This window comes from Pleurodeles waltl, chromosome 1_1, assembly GCF_031143425.1.
Source record: "Pleurodeles waltl isolate 20211129_DDA chromosome 1_1, aPleWal1.hap1.20221129, whole genome shotgun sequence".
Taxonomy (NCBI): domain Eukaryota; kingdom Metazoa; phylum Chordata; class Amphibia; order Caudata; family Salamandridae; genus Pleurodeles; species Pleurodeles waltl.
The window spans coordinates 18,787,368-18,808,284 of NC_090436.1; the positions used below are offsets into that span (position 1 = coordinate 18,787,368).

General features: G+C 55.0%; 2 protein-coding genes across 2 annotated transcripts in view; both read right to left on the minus strand.

Annotated features, from left to right (window-relative positions):
• Positions 1-20,917, minus strand: part of LOC138255248 (ATP-dependent RNA helicase DQX1-like) — a 253,590-nt gene that overhangs the window by 192,648 nt on the left and 40,025 nt on the right. The window lies entirely within an intron of this gene.
• LOC138288302 (keratin-associated protein 4-3-like) lies at positions 450-1,130 on the minus strand. Its single transcript, XM_069229797.1, has one exon. It carries the CDS (start codon positions 1,128-1,130, stop codon positions 450-452), a length of 681 nt encoding a protein of 226 aa, XP_069085898.1.

A 20,917-nucleotide genomic window follows, 5' to 3' on the forward strand; every position in this document is an offset into this window, starting at 1 on the left:
ACGGGGGCCGCTGCATCGAGACATGCAGAGGACGGGGGCCGCTGCATCGAGACATGCAGAGGACGGGGGCCGCTGCATCAAGACATGCAGAGGACGGGGGCCGCTGCATCAAGACATGCAGAGGACGGGGGCCGCTGCTTCAAGACATGCAGAGGACAGGGGCCGCTGCTTCAAGACATGCAGAGGACAGGGGCCGCTGCTTCAAGACATGCAGAGGACAGGGGCCGCTGCTTCAAGACATGCAGAGGACAGGGGCCGCTGCTTCAAGACATGCAGAGGACAGGGGCTGCTGCATCAAGACATGCAGAGAACGGGGGCCGGTGCATCAAGACATGCAGGGAACGAGGGCCGCTGCCTTGAGACATGCAGGGAACGAGGGCCGCTGCCTTGAGACATGCAGGGGACAGGGTCCGCTTCATTAAGGTATGCAGAGGACAGGGACCGCTGCATTAAGGTATGCAGAAAACGAGGAATGCTGCATTAAGGTATGCAGAGGACGGGGCCGCTGCATTGAGACATGCAGAGGACGGGGCCGCTGCATTGAGACATGCAGAGGACAGGGCCGCTGCATTGAGACATGCAGAGGACGGGGCCGCTGCATTGAGACATGCAGAGGACGGGGCCGCTGCATTGAGAAATGCAGAGGACGGGCCGCTGCACTGAGACATGCAGAGGACGGGGCCGCTGCACTGAGAGATGCAGAGGACGGGGCCGCTGCACTGAGACATGCAGAGGACGGGGCCGCTGCACTGAGACATGCAGAGGGCGGGGCCGCTGAACTGAGACATGCAGAGGGCGGGGCCGCTGCACTGAGACATGCAGAGGACGGGGCCGCTGCACTGAGACATGCAGAGGACGGGGCCGCTGCACTGAGACATGCAGAGGACGGGGCCGCTGCACTGAGACATGCAGAGGACGGGGCCGCTGCACTGAGACATGCAGAGGACGGGGCCGCTGCACTGAGACATGCAGAGGACGGGGCCGCTGCACTGAGACATGCAGAGGACGGGGCCGCTGCACTGAGACATGCAGAGGACGGGGCCGCTGCACTGAGACATGCAGAGGACGGGGCCGCTGCACTGAGACATGCAGAGGACGGCTGACCCGGCAGCGGTTGTCTGCACATTCATGCTAAACCGCGCCTTCTAACCTGGAGTAGAAACAAACCGCACACTGGGCAGTGGCTCACCCAGTGGCGTAAACAACAATGATGAATGCAGTAAGAGATGACCCTTGCTAGATGCACTGACTGGGGGCCATCTTGGACGAGGAAGCCTGGCTTGCCTGGGCACTGGCACACCCAGGGCCTAAACAACAATGATGAATGCAGTAAGAGATGACCCTCGCTAGATGCACCAACTGGGGGCTCCATTTGACGAGAGAAACTGGCCTACCTGAGCAGTGGCACACCCAGTGGGCTAAACAATGATGATGGATGCACCAAGTGACACTCACGAGATGCACCAACTGGGGGCTAGCTTGGACAAGAGAAACTTGCCTACCTGAGCAGTGGCACACCCAGTGGGCTAAATAATGATGATGAATGCAGCGAGAGATGACCCTCGCTAGATGCACCGACTGGCGGCTAGCTTGGACAAGAGAAACTTGCCTACCTGAGCAGTGGCACACCCAGTGGGCTAAATAATGATGATGAATGCAGCGAGAGATGACCCTCGCTAGATGCACCGACTGGCGGCTAGCTTGGACAAGAGAAACTTGCCTACCTGAGCAGTGGCACACCCAGTGGGCTAAATAATGATGATGAATGCAGCGAGAGATGACCCTCGCTAGATGCACCGACTGGCGGCTAGCTTGGACAAGAGAAACTTGCCTACCTGAGCAGTGGCACACCCAGTGGGCTAAATAATGATGATGAATGCAGCGAGAGATGACCCTCGCTAGATGCGCCGACTGGGGGCTAGCTTGGACAAGAGAAATTAGCCTACCTGGGCAGTGGCACACCCAGTGGGCTAAATAATGATGATGAATGCAGCGAGAGATGACCCTCGCTAGATGCACCGACTGGCGGCTAGCTTGGACAAGAGAAACTTGCCTACCTGAGCAGTGGCACACCCAGTGGGCTAAATAATGATGATGAATGCAGCGAGAGATGACCCTCGCTAGATGCACCGACTGGCGGCTAGCTTGGACAAGAGAAACTTGCCTACCTGAGCAGTGGCACACCCAGTGGGCTAAATAATGATGATGAATGCAGCGAGAGATGACCCTCGCTAGATGCACAGACTGGGGGCTAGCTTGGACAAGAGAAACTTGCCTACCTGGGAAGTGGCACACCCAGTGGGCTAAACAATGATGATGGATGCACCAAGTGACACTCACGAGATGCACCAACTGGGGGCTAGCTTGGACAAGAGAAACTTGCCTACCTGGGCAGTGGCACACCCAGTGGGCTAAATAATGATGATGAATGCAGCGAGAGATGACCCTCGCTAGATGCGCCGACTGGCGGCTAGCTTGGACAAGAGAAACTTGCCTACCTGAGCAGTGGCACACCCAGTGGGCTAAATAATGATGATGAATGCAGCGAGAGATGACCCTCGCTAGATGCACCAACTGGGGGCTAGCTTGGACAAGAGAAACTTGCCTACCTGAGCAGTGGCACACCCAGTGGGCTAAATAATGATGATGAATGCAGCGAGAGATGACCCTCGCTAGATGCACCGACTGGCGGCTAGCTTGGACAAGAGAAATTAGCCTACCTGAGCATTGGCACACCCAGTGGGCTAAACAATGATGATGAATGCAGCGAGAGATGACCCTCGCTAGATGCACAGACTGGCGGCTAGCTTGGACGAGAGAAATTAGCCTACCTGGGCAGTGGCACACCCAGTGGGCTAAATAATTATGATGAATGCAGCGAGAGATGACCCTCGCTAGATGCACAGACTGGGGGCTAGCTTGGACAAGAGAAACTTGCCTACCTGAGCAGTGGCACACCCAGTGGGCTAAACAATGATGATGATGGATGCAGCAAGTGACACTCACGAGATGCACCAACTGGGGGCTAGCTTGGGCGTGGGAACCTGGCCTACCTGGGAAGTGGTCTACCCAATGGGTTAATCAGCAATGATTAATGCAGCAAGTGACTACACTCGTTAGATGCAACCACTGGGGGCTAGCTTGGATGAGAGAAACTGGCCTACCAAGGCGAACAAAAACAGGACTAAATGTGGATCAGGGCTCATCAGTTGCCCTTCAAGCAATTCACTTACATAATGTCTTTAACAAGCAACCGTGACAAAAAAACATTGGGATATATTTGTACCGTAGGTTCCATCCCAGTGCTGCCTTAAATTAAAAGAAAGATACAATGGCCAATAAACAGATGCACAAACACAGGGGCATAAAGAAGGCCACGTCTTACGAGGGTGTAACTGGCCTGCGACCTTCGGTAAATCCACCCAAGGACCTGGGGGGACTTGTTCGACAACACATGGTCCAACTTCGGCTCTAGCAGGTAGGACATGAATGTTTGCTGTGCAGCAAACCCAGTAAAAGAGAAGGTTGAGTCTGTTTTGATGAGGAATTTGGCAGCAGGATTGTATGTTCGATCTTTAGATCTTCAGCCCGAGTGGCACTGTAAGGAAGCCGGAGAGGTAATACTACCTACTTCAGAAACAGCAATGTAGGACAAAATCAAAAAATGAGCATTTCCTTCTTCAAATCATCCATGAAACTGGCCCATTCCTGGCTTCCCAATGAAGGCAGAGGTGGGCATAGACCGAGTGCTGTGCCAACTGGTACAAAAAAATAGGCCATCCCTGGAGCTCACATAACATTTGATGAAATCCGGCAGCAGTGGTACAGATGGACACCCGCCGCAGACAGCACGTCTCACCTGTCCGCTCTCCAATGGAGCTCCACGCCGTGGGATTAGAACCTACCAAAAAAAGTAGTCCCGAGCACTTGAAGAAGAGACCATGCCAACATGCCTGAATGTGTGCGCCCAAGGCCACAATACTAGAAATTCCCCAGTAGCAAAAAAGAAAATCACAAGACGAATAACATGTTTTTGTGTAGATTTCAACTCCGTAGAAGAGGCTTCTGTATGAAGTAACAGTCCCAGACCCTCTCGAGTCCTGAAAGAGGCTGAAGGCCTGGTCTTCAATGGGGGCTGACACTGCCTTCTTACCAGAGCTTGTAAGGAATGGACTCTCTGGCGCATCACACCAAGTGCTAAGAGGCACAGTGTGCCCTGCAAGCGCTCAAACAGAACAGGTCGCACACTGGATGGCGAAGAGGGTTTTATTCTCAGGATTCCCACCAGAGCCTTCACCCTGGGCTGGTCCAATCACAGGCACGGATCTAGAACGGGCAGCTGTGGTGCCCGGGGAGAGGGCATCCCATTCTGTCTGGACAAGAAGCAGGAGTGCCAGTCTCCAGGGGTTTCTATCCCAGAAATACCACAGATGGACATAAAAACATACTCTAGTGGGCCATCAGTGTACACAGGAGTGAACAATTTGGCACACCCACCTTGTATTAGGAGCGCGCGTACATGGCACCAGCAACCTCTAACTCAGATTAGATTTGAAATCAGGTGGGGTCTAGTTAGGGATGAAAATTGGGGGCACAAATGTCATTTTTAAAAGGACAGCATAAATGCCAGTTTCCAATTTTAGTTATTACAACATGAATTTACAAATCCTTGCTGCAGCGATTCCAGTGATAAGAGAAATAATTGGTACACCCGTTACATGGGCTGGGACAACCACGGCCGCACCAATTCCATGGGCTGGGACAACCACGGCCGCACCCATTCCAGGGGCTGGAACAACCACGGCCGCACCCATTCCAGGGGCTGGAACAACCACGGCCGCACCCAGGCCGCACCCATTCCAGGGGCTGGAACAACCACGGCTGCACCCATTCTAGGGGCTGGAACAACCACGGCCGCACCCATTCTAGGGGCTGGAACAACCACGGCCGCACCCAGGCCGCACCCATTCCAGGGGCTGGAACAACCACGGCCGCACCCATTCCAGGGGCTGGAACAACCACGGCCACACCCGTTCCAGGGGCTGGGACAACCACGGCCCCACCCGTTCCAGGGGCTGGGACAACCACGGCCGCACCTGTTCCAGGAGTTGGTACAACCACGGCAGCACCTATTCCACGGGTTGGTACAACCACGGCAGCACCTATTCCAGGGGCTGGAACAACCACGTCCGCACCCATTCCAGGGGCTGGAACAACCACGGCCGCACCCATTCCAGGGGCTGGAACAACCACGGCCGCACCCATTCCAGGGGCTGGAACAACCACGGCCACACCCATTCTAGGGGCTGGGACAACCACGGCCCCACCCATTCCAGGGGCTGGGACAACCACGGCCCCACCCATTCCAGGGGCTGGGACAACCACGGCCGCACCTATTCCAGGAGTTGGTACAACCACACCAGCACCTATTCCACGGGTTGGTACAACCACGGCAGCACCTATTCCACGGGTTGGTACAACCACGGCAGCACCTATTCCACGGGCTGGGACAACCACGTCCCCACCCATTCCAGGGGCTGGGACAACCACGGCCGCACCCATTCCAGGGGCTGGGACAACCACGGCCGCACCCATTCCAGGGGCTGGAACAACCACGGGCGCACCCAGACCGCACCCATTCCAGGGGCTGGAACAACCACGGCAGCACCCATTCCAGGGGCTGGAACAACCACGGCCCCACCTATTCCAGGGGCTGGGACAACCACGGCCGCACCTATTTCAGGAGTTGGTACAACCACGGCAGCACCTATTCCACAGGTTGGTACAACCACAGCAGCACCTATTCCACGGGCTGGAACAACCACGGCCGCACCCATTCCAGGGGCTGGAACAACCACGGCCGCACCCATTCCAGGGGCTGGAACAACCACGGCCGCACCCATTCCAGGGGCTGGAACAACCACGGCCGCACCCATTCCAGGGGCTGGGACAACCACGGCCGCACCCATTCCAGGGGCTGGGACAACCACGGCCGCACCCATTCCAGGGGCTGGGACAACCACGGCCCCACCCATTCCAGGAGTTGGTACAACCACGGCAGCACCTATTCCACGGGTTGGTACAACCACGGCAGCACCTATTCCACGGGCTGGGACAACCACGTCCCCACCCATTCCAGGGGCTGGGACAACCACGGCCGCACCCATTCCAGGGGCTGGGACAACCACGGCCACACCCATTCCAGGGGCTGGGACAACCACGGCCGCACCTATTCCAGAAGCTGGGATAATCACGGCCTCATCTATTCCATGGGCTGGGACAACCACGGCCGCACCCATTCCAGAAGCTGGGATAATCACAGCCTCATCTATTCCATGGGCTGGGACAATCAGAGCTGCAGCCACACTCTGGCCTGGGAGATCACAGCAGCAGACAGACCCTGGCCTGGGAGATCACAGCAGCAGACAGACGCTGGCCTGGGAGATCACAGCAGCAGGCAGACCCTGGCCTGGGAGATCACAGCAGCAGACAGACCCTGGCCTGGGAGATCACAGCAGCAGGCAGACCCTGGCCTGGGAGATCACAGCAGCAGGCAGACCCTGGCCTGGGAGATCACAGCAGCAGGCAGACCCTGGCCTGGGAGATCACAGCAGCAGCCACACTCTGGCCTGGGAGATCACAGCAGCAGACAGACCCTGGCCTGGGAGATCACAGCAGCAGGCAGACCCTGGCCTCGGAGATCACAGCAGCAGCCACACTCTGGCCTGGGAGATCACAGCAGCAGCCACACTCTGGCCTGGGAGATCACAGCAGCAGCCACACTCTGGCCTGGGAGATCACAGCAGCAGACAGACCCTGGCCTGGGAGATCACAGCAGCAGCCACACTCTGGCCTGGGAGATCACAGCAGCAGCCACACTCTGGCCTCGGAGATCACAGCAGCAGCCACACTCTGGCCTCGGAGATCACAGCAGCAGCCACACTCTGGCCTCGGAGATCACAGCAGCAGCCACACTCTGGCCTGGGAGATCACAGCAGCAGCCACACTCTGGCCTGGGAGATCACAGCAGCAGCCAGACCCTGGCCTGGGAGATCACAGCAGCAGCCAGACCCTGGCCTGGGAGATCACAGCAGCAGCCAGACCCTGGCCTGGGAGATCACAGCAGCAGGCAGACCCTGGCCTCGGAGATCACAGCAGCAGCCACACTCTGGCCTGGGAGATCACAGCAGCAGACAGACCCTGGCCTGGGAGATCACAGCAGCAGGCAGACCCTGGCCTCGGAGATCACAGCAGCAGCCACACTCTGGCCTGGGAGATCACAGCAGCAGCCACACTCTGGCCTCGGAGATCACAGCAGCAGCCACACTCTGGCCTGGGAGATCACAGCAGCAGACAGACCCTGGCCTGGGAGATCACAGCAGCAGGCAGACCCTGGCCTCGGAGATCACAGCAGCAGCCACACTCTGGCCTGGGAGATCACAGCAGCAGCCACACTCTGGCCTCGGAGATCACAGCAGCAGCCACACTCTGGCCTGGGAGATCACAGCAGCAGGCAGACCCTGGCCTCGGAGATCACAGCAGCAGCCACACTCTGGCCTGGGAGATCACAGCAGCAGACAGACCCTGGCCTGGGAGATCACAGCAGCAGCCAGACCCTGGCCTGGGAGATCAGAGCAATAATTAAAAATCATGGCTGCACCTCCTCCGCCAGTATTAATAAACCATAGCACCGGCTATTCCCACAAATCCTGTGCAATTAAAGCATCAACCACAGCAGCTCCATACACGAAATTAGGCCTGGTGCTAACGCACGAGTGTGGAGACTCCTGCGGCCTCTACACTCACGGGTACCACTAGGAGAGCACAGCCTTTGACATTATTCAAAGGCTGTCACTGCCCAGGAACCATGCCAGGAGCTATTCCCACCGGGCTGAGATATCAGGGCACAGCTACCACCAGCTCCACTGGGATCACAGCTAAGACACCATCTGAGACACCCTGACAACAGCCACGACACTGCAGTGTGGTACCCCGGGGAAGAGACGGCAGCACAGCCAAAAACTATATGTATCCACAGAACTAGGATTGTGAACATTAACACCAAAGCCTTGAGGCTTGGACAATCTAGGACGACTACTGCACCAGTCTGGGCAACATGGCTATGCCTGCAGCCCCAGAGTCCGGGGCATCTTGGCTACAGCCATAGCCCCAGAGTCTGGGGCACCTTAGCTACGGCTACAGCCCCAGAGTCCGGGGCATCTTAGCTACAGCCCCAGAGTCCGGGGCATCTTAGCTACTGCCCCAGAGTCCGGGGCATCTTAGCTACAGCCCCAGAGTCCGGGGCATCTTAGCTACAGCCCCAGAGTCCGGGGCATCTTAGCTACAGCCATAACCCCAAAGTCCGGGGCATCTTAGCTACAGCCATAACCCCAAAGTCCGGGGCATTTTAGCTACCGCCATAGCCCTAAAGTCCGGGGCATCTTAGCTATGGCTACATCCCCAGGGTTCGGGGCATCTTAGCTACAGCCCAGGAGTCCGGGGCATCTTAGCTACGGCTACAGCCCCAAAGTCCGGGGCATCTTAGCTACAGCCCCAGAGTCCGGACCATCTTAACTACAGCCCCAGAGTCCGGGGCATCTTCACTACAGCCCCAGAGTCAGGGGCATCTTGACTACGGCTACAGCCCCAGAGTCCGGGGCATCTTGACTACGGCTACAGCTCCAGAGTCCGGGGCATCTTGACTACGGCTACAGCCCCAGAGTCCGGGGCATCTTGACTACGGCTACAGCCCCAGAGTCCGGGGCATCTTGACTACGGCTACAGACCCAGAGTCCAGGGCACCTTAGCTATGGCTACAGTCCCAGAGTCCGGGCCATCTTGGCTACGGCTACAGCCCCAGAGTCTGGGGCACCTTAGCTATGGCTATAGCCCCAGAGTCTGAGTGCATCTTGGCTACAGCCCCAGAGTCCGGGGCATCTTAGCTACTGCCCCAGAGTCCGGGCCATCTTAGCTACAGCCATAACCCCAAAGTCTGGGCCATCTTAGCTACAGCCATAACCCCAAAGTCCGGGGCATTTTAGCTACCGCCATAGCCCTAAAGTCCGGGGCATCTTAGCTACAGCCATAGCCCTAAAGTCCGGGGCATCTTAGCTATGGCTACAGCCCCAGGGTCCGGGGCATCTTAGCTACAGCCCCAGAGTCCGTGGCATCTTCACTACAGCCCCAGAGTCCGGGGCATCTTGACTACGGCTACAGCCCCAGAGTCCGGGGCATCTTGACTACGGCTACAGTCCCAGAGTCCGGGGCATCTTGGCTACGGCTACAGTCCCAGAGTCCGGGGCATCTGGACTACGGCTACAGCCCCAGAGTCCGGGGCATCTTGACTACGGCTACAGCCCCAGAGTCCGGGGCATCTTAGCTACAGCCCAGGAGTCCGGGCCATCTTAACTACAGCCCAGGAGTCCGGGGCATCTTAACTACAGCCCCAGAGTCCGGGGCATCTTAACTACAGCCCCAGAGTCCGGGGCATCTTAACTACAGCCCCAGAGTCCGGGGCATCTTGACTACGGCTACAGCCCCAGAGTCCGGGGCATCTTGACTACGGCTACAGCCCCAGAGTCTGGGACATCTTGACTACGGCTACAGCCCCAGAGTCCGGGGCATCTTGACTACGGCTACAGCCCCAGAGTCCAGGGCACCTTAGCTACGGCTACAGTCCCAGAGTCGGGGCCATCTTATCTACAGCCCCAGAGTCCGGGCCATCTTGGCTACAGCCCCAGAGTCCGGGCCATCTTGGCTACAGCCCCAGAGTCCGGGCCATCTTGGCTACAGCCCCAGAGTCCGGGCCATCTTGGCTACAGCCCCAGAGTCCGGGCCATCTTAGCTACAGCCATAACCCCAAAGTCCGGGGCATCTTAGCTACCGCCATAGCCCTAAAGTCCGGGGCATCTTAGCTACCGCCATAGCCCTAGAGTCCGGGCCATCTTATCTACAGCCCCAGAGTCCGGGCCATCTTGGCTACAGCCCCAGAGTCCGGGCCATCTTGGCTACAGCCCCAGAGTCCGGGCCATCTTGGCTACAGCCCCAGAGTCCGGGCCATCTTGGCTACAGCCCCAGAGTCCGGGCCATCTTGGCTACAGCCCCAGAGTCCGGGCCATCTTGGCTACAGCCCCAGAGTCCGGGCCATCTTGGCTACAGCCCCAGAGTCCGGGCCATCTTAGCTACAGCCATAACCCCAAAGTCCGGGGCATCTTAGCTACCGCCATAGCCCTAAAGTCCGGGGCATCTTAGCTACCGCCATAGCCCTAAAGTCCGGGGCATCTTAGCTACAGCCATAGCCCTAAAGTCCGGGGCATCTTAGCTACAGCCATAGCCCTAAAGTCCGGGGCATCTTAGCTACAGCCATAGCCCTAAAGTCCGGGGCATCTTAGCTATAGCCCAGGAGTCCGGGGCATCTTAGCTACGGCTACAGCCCCAAAGTCCGGGGCATCTGAGCTACAGCCCCAGAGTCCGGGCCATCTTAACTACAGCCCCAGAGTCCGGGCCATCTTAGCTACAGCCCCAAAGTCCGGGCCATCTTAGCTACAGCCCCAGAGTCCGGGCCATCTTAACTACAGCCCCAGAGTCCGGGCCATCTTAACTACAGCCCCAGAGTCCGGGCCATCTTGGCTACAGCCCCAGAGTCCGGGCCATCTTGGCTACAGCCCCAGAGTCCGGGCCATCTTGGCTACAGCCCCAGAGTCCGGGCCATCTTGGCTACAGCCCCAGAGTCCGGGCCATCTTGGCTACAGCCCCAGAGTCCGGGCCATCTTGGCTACAGCCCCAAAGTCCGGGCCATCTTGGCTACAGCCCTAAAGTCCGGGGCATTTTAGCTACAGTTACAGCCCCAGAGTCCGGGGCATCTTGGCTACGGCCCCAGAGTCCGGGGCATCTTGGCTAGTGCTACAGCCCCAGAGTCCAGGGCATCTTAGCTACGGCTACAGCCCCAGAGTCCGAGGCATCTTGGCTACGGCCCCAGAGTCCGGGCATCTTGGCTAGTGCTACAGCCCCAGAGTCCGGGGCATCTTGGCTACAGCCCCAGAGTCCGGGGCATCTTAGTTACGGCTACAGCCCCAGAGTCCGGGGCATCTTAGCTACAGCCCTAAAGTCCGGGGCATCTTAGCTACGGTTACAGCCCCAGAGTCCGGGGCATCTTGGCTACGGCCCCAGAGTCCGGGCATCTTGGCTAGTGCTACAGCCCCAGAGTCCAGGGCATCTTAGCTACGGCTACAGCCCCAGAGTCCGAGGCATCTTGGCTACGGCCCCAGAGTCCGGGCATCTTGGCTAGTGCTACAGCCCCAGAGTCCGGGGCATCTTGGCTACAGCCCCAGAGTCCGGGGCATCTTAGTTACGGCTACAGCCCCAGAGTCCGGGGCATCTTAGCTACAGCCCTAAAGTCCGGGGCATCTTAGCTAAGGTTACAGCCCCAGAGTCCGGGGCATCTTGGCTATGGCCCCAGAGTCCGAGGCATCTTGGCTATGGCCCCAGAGTCCGAGGCATCTTGGCTATGGCCCCAGAGTCCGGGGCATCTTGGCTAGTGCTACAGCCCCAGAGTCCAGGGCATCTTAGCTACGGCTACAGCCCCAGAGTCCGAAGCATCTTGGCTACGGCCCCAGAGTCCGGGGCATCTTGGCTAGTGCTACAGCCCCAGAGTCCGGGGCATCTTGGCTAGTGCTACAGCCCCAGAGTCCGGGGCATCTTGGCTACGGCCCCAGAGTCCGGGGCATCTTGGCTAGTGCTACAGCCCCAGAGTCCGGGGCATCTTAGCTACAGCAAACATAGAACTGTTGGTGAAGCCATGGATAAATAGGTGGATGGGTGGCAAGGATGGTGATGGATAGGTGGGTGGGAATGGGGAATGAATAGCGGTTGGTGGATAGGAATGGTTGGGTGGGAAGTGATACGGATGGGTGGAGATGTTTATGGAAGAACAAAGGGATGGATGGAGATCAGGATGATGTCTGGATGGACGAATGGAGCTAAGGATGGATGAACAAGTGGATGCTTTTAACCTCCATGTTAGGCACATTTCTAGAAGCCTCTCTGTGACAAGTAAGGCGCTCGAACACCGCGTGTGGTGTAGATGGAAATACAGCACCCAGTAGACTAGGGAAATAAAACAAAAGCTTGACAAATACTTCAGAATCTCCGCACATAGGTGCAGATACTGTCTGTGTGCGCTTGATGGACGCAGTGCATCTTCTTATCTGTTACCATAGAAACGGATACTGTTCAGATGCTCTAAAGGCGCCCGGTTACCTGTGTGATGGATACGCGTCTGGCTCAAGCTCAGGTAAACATCCTGAATTTCACATAGCGCTTAACACTGGTGTAGGGCGCCATTTGTAGTTCATGAAGCAGTTGTTACATTTTTGGGGTCACTCGTTTTTTTGTGCAACTCCACTTGTGTTTAGTAAATCAAAAGTTTAACAAAACTATCCTCCTCTGCAAACATCTGAGCTCCTTTTGCTGTTTAATGACTGATTAAACGTTTTGCTGGATTGGCAAGATGAGTAACCCGCAGCCATTTTCTGCGCCTATGGTACACAAAAGTACTTGAGTTCTAGTGCCTCGGGCGCCTCTGCCTCAGTTCCATGCTTGGCACTAGGAGCTGAGGATTCTCAATCGAGCTCTTTCCGCGTCCAAGTACCTCGTTGCAACTTTTTACAAGTTACTTATCTCCTGAGACAGCCACGTAACTACTGACACCACCGCGTAAAGTTCACTGGGCTTGTGAGCCGCTTTTGTGTAGCGCTCTGTTAGTGCGTAAAGCGCTTCTGGGAGCATGCCTGGCATGTTCCATGGATGCTAAGAAGCACTCTAGGTGAGGGACCTGCTCACAAGCAGTGATAGGTACAGCTGGCACACCGGAGTCAACAGGTGAAGCAAGGAAGGGTCAGGGTTCATGACCTCAGTGCCCACATGGCCACCCACGTGTATGTCAGGCTATACAGTCCTGCACCGTCCAGAGGTGGCACCGAGCCAGCTGCCTGCCTACATCTGCCCACTTCCGGAGAGCTCAGAGGGTACCCCAGTGCAGGAGGCCTCTACCGGGTGATAATAGCACCCCCGAGGGTGCAGAGCCGCCGGGAGGGAGGGACCAGGGGTGGACTGTGCAGGAACTCGGGAAACCCCTGCATTTACTGTGTAACCGAGAGTGCAAGAAATGAAGGGGTCGCAAGGGGATTACTGGGTTCACTGCAAGGGTTACAGTGTTGAGAGCAGAGCCTGCAGAGTGCACTGAGACAAGGCCACCATCAATGCACTGCCTGTGCACCGTCATGTGTGCATCTAATGAGGGGGGGCACCATCAATGCACTGCCTGTGCACCGTCATGTGTGCATCTCATGAAGGGGGTGGGGCATCAGGGAGCCCTATACTGGGAGCCACCATCAGTGCACTGTCTGTGCACTGGGTCACGTGTGCATCGCATGAGGGGGGCAGCAGGGAGCCCCTATACCGGTACCCACCATCAATGCACTGCCTGTGCACCGTCATGTGTGCATCTAATGAGGGGGGGGGGTCAGCGGGGGGCAGCTGGGAGCACCATACGGAGAGCCACTTTCAATGCACTGTATGACTTGTGCATCTCATGAGAGGGGGGCGGCAGAGAGCCCTATACTGAGAGCCACCGTCAATGCACTGTCTATGCACTGTCATGTGTGCATCGCATGAGGGGGCAGCAGAGAGCCCCTATACTGGGACCCACCATCAGTGCACTGCCCTTGTGTGGTACATGCGACCAGCAGACCCACCGCAAAGCGCCGCTGTTTAGTTCAACGGAGAATGAATGATTGTTGAATAAAACCTCCACCAGCGGTGGCACAAGGTGGTAGTGGGTACAACTACCCATGGTGTAAACCTGCCGTGTAGGACGGGGCAGTGAGACAATATCTACCACAAGCTCGCAGGACACAATCCTGCAGGAACATGTACCAGACGCTTTGACACACAAGTGAGATGTAGCGCTTGGGCGAAAACAAAAATACGGGCACTTTAAACTGGTTTTGTTGATATAGTTGAGGGGGGAGGGGGGGGGGCGCCACAGCTTGTGTCCCGGTGTCCTGATTGCAAAAATAAGTTAGTAGTGCTTTGTGTGCGTCTGGGGACTTCCAGGCCCAAATATTTCTTCAAAGAAAAGGACTCATTCCTAGCAGTCACTCACTCACAGGAAGAGAGCCTGAGCTCCAACCAGGGATGGGAAGCCCTCAGTGTGGGGAAGGCTGTCCTGGAGTGACTCACTCTGCACACACCAGTGACACACAAGGTTGTCTGTAGGAGGTGCTCATTGACTGACAGCACTAAGGAGGACCACTAAAGCCCTCTTGACCCGGTCAGTGGCCATCGCCAGGGAGTCGAGCATGAAAAGGCGGTGACAGAGTCCTGAAGCTGGGCCTCGGTGAGCTATCTGGGCACCTCCACTAAGGAAGCACCACCCAGGCCGGCGGGGATCAGTGCAAGCGGCTCTGGACTGAGGTCAGTGCCTAGATGACGGACACCAGATCACCACCACCAGAGGACAATCCAGACCTGACTGGACACGACTGACAGCAGCGTGACTGAGGACACCTGAGAAGGCCTCCCGTGCCTCGGGAAGGATGGCTCATCCCTTGACTGAGCGCCCTGGCAGGCTGCCAACACCTGCTGGACAGCAAGCACCCACTGGCCCTGGCACAGGACTGCCGAGCGCAGCTGCCCACCAGGCGGGCACGCCAGGCATCCGATCCCAAGAGGCCAAGGCGGTTCATCCTGCCACATGGCGGCAACGCAGGCTGGTCACACACTTGGCGCTATATACCGGACACACCTGTTCTACGGGTCATCACCAACCAGGCATCCAAGCTGAAGCAAGGGTTTAGTCCATGGGTCTCAAGAGGCCAAGTGATGAGGAAACACCCATCACTTCATCCTGCCACATGGCATCAAAGCAGGCTGGTCACACGCTTGGCGCTATATACTGGACAAACCTGTTCTCTGGGCCAGCAGTAACACAAACACAGGCACATGCAATGAATATTTACTAAAAGAGGGGTTCTCAAGCTGGTCTGGCTTCCAGGTGAGTGGCCCCTTTCACAGAAGCCCTGTCGGAGGCAGTTTAATACGGAACAGAGCCCCGCAAGGGGAGTTTATTGGGGACCAGGGTCAGCAAACATGGGAGTAGGGGGGCTTGTCTGAGCCTGTGCAGGCCACACAGTCCAGCCCCCCCAGTGACACTGCCAGGGTTGATGCCCCTGCTGCTGCGCCCCAGGCACACCCGGATCTCACTGACCAAACCTTAACATCTACAGCGCTTGGATGCTCCGGGAGGGGGCCTCTTGGCACACAAGAAGCACGTTACTGCTCCTGTTTACAGGCTGGTGGGCTCTGGTGCAGGGCGGGGTTGGCACCGGCCACCCTCGGATTCACCAGCATCACGCGAGGTCGGTGTCCCAGGTGCTGCTGAGGACAGCAGGGCTGGACTCACAGGCGCTAGGTTGTGCGTGGAACTTCTAGGCGCGTCACTGCTGGGCGCGGTGGACATTTTTAATACTCTTAAGAATACAGAAAAGCAGTTCGGAAAAAATAGAATTTTCACGACAACAATGATTTCGACAAAGCGCTCATTCCCTTCAGGGAAAATAAAAAACAAGGATCGAGTAGATCTGAATTTAACTGAAATGTAGTAGTTAACTATGGTTTTGTTTATCTACAAAACTGTGGAAGAATTCCTGCCCACATTGTCTATTTCAAGGACTCCAAAAAGGACAAACTCGGAACATAATAAATATGACAATATTTTTTAAAAATGCACCTAAAATATTTGGGGAATTTATTTTATTTATTTTTAAAAAAAAAAGACTACCAGGTGAGCTAAAAATAAAAATATAGTTTGCGAGAGAGCACGTAAGACACGGTGTGTGGGCGGTATAGCGCCAATACAGACAGTTTTCTTTTAACACTATGTGACGCCCGAGTGGACATTTGAAGAATAGATACCTGTAAACACCAATTAATAGGTTTACACATTACACAGTAAACATGTTTACACGTCACATAGTAAAGCTGGAACTGAGAGCAGACCTAGAGGATAACAAGGGGCCGCTCCCCTGGGGTCACAGCTCTGAAAAAACACAGCCTGCGAGGCGAAGCTCCAGGCCGGAGGGGGCTGCGTGAGATGCCAGCCCTGGAGCTGGAAGGAGTCTAGTCATTCACACAAGACCTGGCATCCTGTGCCCCTGGGTGCCAAGGAAGAAGATGAAACAGGGCACGACCCGTGCTAACGCTGGCTCCAAATGTCGAATTAGAACTTTTAAATAAAACTTTAAAAAGAAAAAACACCAATACACCCGGCCTCTTGCAGCCCCCGAGGATTACTCCTGGTATGGGTGGAACTCGCAGGGCTCGGCAGGGATGAAGGGCTGCGCGGCCCTCCACAGGAATGTCTGCTCTTAGGAATGCCAGGGTGCACGGGGCTGGCTGGGCTTAACAAGCAGGGGCACGTCTGCACAACACTGGCGCCTCCTCCCCTGGGATCCCAGCTGCTAACAAGAGGCAGAAACACACACGCTGCACCCAAGAACATCAATAAATCCCTTCGCAAACAGTGCGTCTGCCTGGAGGTCCAGTCACCGGGTAGCGGAAGTGAAATCACAAGCCACATGGCCTGTACTTTTACTCACACACACACACGATTACACACACACACACGCTCACTCTCCCACAAATATGCAGACGACATACATATAAAAAAATGTTTACTTCCCTCAGCTGCCGGAGAGGGACATATTACAACTGATCGAACTCCATTTTTATTACACCACTAGTGAATGAGAGTGTTCACCATTTGTAAAATAAAAGAATGGGCAGTGAAACCAGGAAAGTGACCCCCAACCAACGCCCAGTAGGACGAGCCGCCCCGGTCTCCAGGCATTGCATTTGCCACCCTTGAGGCTGGGGGTCGCAAATGCAGTGCCAGGGGTCTCAAGGGGCGAACCCGGGCTCACAGCTGCGACCCCTGGTGACCCCCACAGAGAAAGAGCAGGTTCACTCAGCAGCAAAACTCTCTTAAAAAGCTGCAAAACCAAAAGATGACAAGAATCTCATCTCCCTTCGCAGGTGGGTGCACATGAAATCAAAGGGAGATGCTATTAGCATTTCTGGAGGTTATGGGGGTTTCTTAATCTTTCTGGGGGTGACTTGCCTTTTTCAGATCTGCTCCCAAGAGACCCAGGCTCCTGCTGGGATGGTGTCCAGGAGCAGAGAGTGCGGGGGCACCGGCTCCTGCCACGGAGGAGCACCTCAGGCGTCTCCAGAGCAGAGCTACAGCTCTGCAGAAGGATGGTGTACAATAACGAATGAATGAATGAAAAGATTTCTAAAGCGTGCAGCTCTGCAGAAAGATGGTATACAAGAATGAATGATTGAATGAAAAGATTTCTAAAGCGCAAAGCTCTGCAGAAAGACGGTATAGAACAATGAATGAATTAATGAAAACATTTCTAAAGAGCACAGCTCTGCAGAAAGACGGTATACAATAATGAACGAATGGATAGACATCTAAAGCGCACAGCTCTGTAGAAAGATGCTATACAATAATGAATGAATGGCTAGATTTGCTACGGGCGCAGCTGCTATGAGAGTGCCCGGCGCTAAGGCAGAAGGCCTCCACAGTGCCTCCCCGCCCTACAATGTAAACCGATGAGTTTTGAGATACTTTCGAAGTAAGTTCTTCTCAAGGATACACCTGAGTGGGAGAGGGAGCTCGGTCCAGCACTTGGCCGCTACCACCGAGCAGGGGGACCACCCCTCTCCCTGCTGGTGGGGAATGACTAGTCACTGAGCGCACTGAACGCAAAGGTCTCTTCGGACAGTGTCGCAGATTCTACTGGATAAATATCGAGGACCAGTTTTGTGAGACGCGGAAAGTGCCACAGTCAGTGCTTAGAAGATAATCCTTTCCCTCACCGGTAGCCAATGGAGTTGCTGACAGTAAAAGGAGACTGAAGCAGGTTTGGGCACTTTAAACAAAAGGCGAATTGCTGCGTTTTGTACAACTTGCAATCTCTGTACTATAAGGTAGTCTGAACCCTTAAGGTAAAGGAAATTGGCATAGTCCAATCTGGATAGCACACAGGCCTGATCTACAAGGCAAGAAGTTTAGAAGTTTTCTTAACATGCTGAGAATACAGTGGGAGGTCTTAACTACTGTTGAGGTCTGAAATTTAAAGGAAAGATGAGGGTCCACATAGACCCCCAAGTTCTAAGTGGGGAAGTGTGGCACAATTCTGCCGGATGCAGAGATCTGGCCTGGGACCAGGGTTCAATTCCCGCCTTGGGGTCTTGGGCTCAATTCCCTTGGACGAGATAATTCTCACCTGGTGCCTAATCTAATTAATGAGTCCCACTCTGCAACTCTGGGCAATAGCTTGCTTAATCTCCACAATGGCCCTGACAGTGTTGGATGCCTGGCTTCACCCTGGGGCTGTCCAGGAGTGGGCACCTCACAGGGAAAAGCCAGGAGAGCTTCCACAGTGGTATGCGTACAGCGCCTTGAGACCCTAAAAGGTAAGTAGTGCGCTATACAAGTGCGAAGTTTACGTTTATGTTTTTTTAGCCACCTTTGTGTGCTGAAGTACACCATCTCCAGGACCATTCACTAAGAGTGTTGATGTGGGCGGACCACATAGTCTCCATGACCTGTACATACCCATGAGCAGGTGGTGAGGGAGTCTATTTACTACATGTACACGTGTGGAGGTGTGCTGACTATGCTTTCTCCAGGATCATCCACAGGGAGTGTGCATGTGTGCGGACCACAGTCTCCATGACATGTACATACCCATGAACAGGTGGTCAGGGAGTGTGGTGGTGTGCTCAGTACACCGCCTCCATGACCCGTTGACATCCATGAACAGAAAGCGTGGAGTATGGATGTCTGTTGACTACACCGTCTCCATGACCTGACTACCGTACTCTGGTGATGTTAGTCTCAGTGTTTTAGGCTCTCTACACATTGCCTCAAGGCCAGGAATCAGTCGCTTGGAGACAGGTCAAGAGAAAACAGAAGTTATGGACAGAGTAAAACAAACTCCAGAAATTCTTGCACAGTAGAACAGCTTTAACCCTTGAAATATGTTGCAGGCCTCATGCAGACCTGCCAGCTCACACAGTGCCACCGTCTGTCACAAGATATCGGCTTCCTTCACCCGCTCACCCAGTGAGGAGCCGAAATTGCACAGTGCCAGGAAAGACAAACTGCAGAGTGGGTTTTCAGCTCATTTTAAGATGCTCTGGTCTGCCGATATTCATTATGGGTTGTGAAAATACCCTAGGACAGTGGTTCCCGACCTTTTGACTTCTGTGGACCCCCACTTTATCATTACTGAAACTCAGGGACCCCCACTAAATCATTATTCGAATCCAGGGACCCCCAACTGAGTCATTACTGAAAGCTGGAGCCCTAATCTGTTAATATTATTTAATTTTCTAAGCAGTCTCGGACCCCCTGAGGGGACTTCACGGTTCCCCAGCGTTCCCCGGACCTCAGGTTGGGTGGGAACCACTGCCCTAGGATTTCAGCGGCAGCCTCAGCAAGCTTTTGCTTTTTTTTTGGGGAGGGGGGGGGTTGGTGTGAGGTGGGTGCAGAATGTCTCTTAGATAGCTCTCAGCGTGAGGCTCCGCCCCCTCCTAGGCCATGTACCCTTCGGACACAGTCAAATTGCTTTACAAGTTGGCAGGTCTGCCTCAGTGTGCCTTTCCATGGCAGGTGTATGTGCACTTCACACAACCAAACATGAAATCAGTGTAAGACAGATCTCCAGCCCTGCAAACTACCATAAAATCACCACATCGAAGCGGCCTATCCAGCCTTACACGCAGGCCAACACGAAGTCACCTACACGAGATCCGACCGCTGTGAATGTCTCCTACAGTCACCTACCAGCTCCTGGGCTCTCCCACCTGATGGCAGAGCTAATGTAGAGACCCTAAACGTCTTCCCAAAGAGTGTGGAATCAGTAAGATCCCTTTGACTCTCGGTGGATGGCTACCTCCCCTCAGCCCCCAAAGCCAAGAAGTCACAAAGGGACACATTTATGATCACCATGTGACACCCGAGATTCACTTCTTGCGTTACTCCAGTGGCGCAAACTACAAAATCGTATCTGTGAGGTGTCGCCAATGGCTGCGTTGCCTTACTCTGCGCTAGGGAGGGGTTCCATGGGCGCTGCAGTCGCCAAAACCTTACACCTCCCCAGGTGAGGTCCTGCAGCACACATAGAAAGAGGAAAACTCTCTTAGGATTGCTTTTGCGCAGGAAGGTGCCCGTTCCTGCACAAAAAAACCCCGCCTAAAACACAGGCTCCTGGTACCATGATGCCAGGGTGCCTGCGTGGGTGCTAGGCTGCCGACATGGCCCGGTGCAGGGGGAAAGGAGAAGAATGTACCATACTGCATAAATATTGTGAATTCCTGCCCTTTCACTTTGGCGCAAGGTGATTTTCTGCGCCGCCCTATGCCAAATCCCCATGAAGGCCGAAGTGTGATAGATTTCAAGGCAAACCGCTGTGTAACATCAAACATTGTTTCAAAGTTGCTGTAAAGGTGTTGCTGGCATCCCTTACAACATACAAGAGCTTTCTAATAACCAGACGACTATCTCCTGCCTAAACCCTCTCAAAGGCATCCTCCCCTCTGCTGCAAGGCTTCTCACTCATATGAGACATTTCAACAGAATTACTCACATTCTCAGCTTCTTGAATAGGAGACCAGTTAAATTTCACCCTACTTATAACATGACTTGTATGACATACAAAACGATAAACTACACAAAAACTGGAAATGTCCGGTAAACATGGCAAACCGAGAAGTAAAATTTAACTCATTTTTAAAACCCCTAGTTTTGAAAAACCATCCACCCTTAAACCATCCATCCATCCTT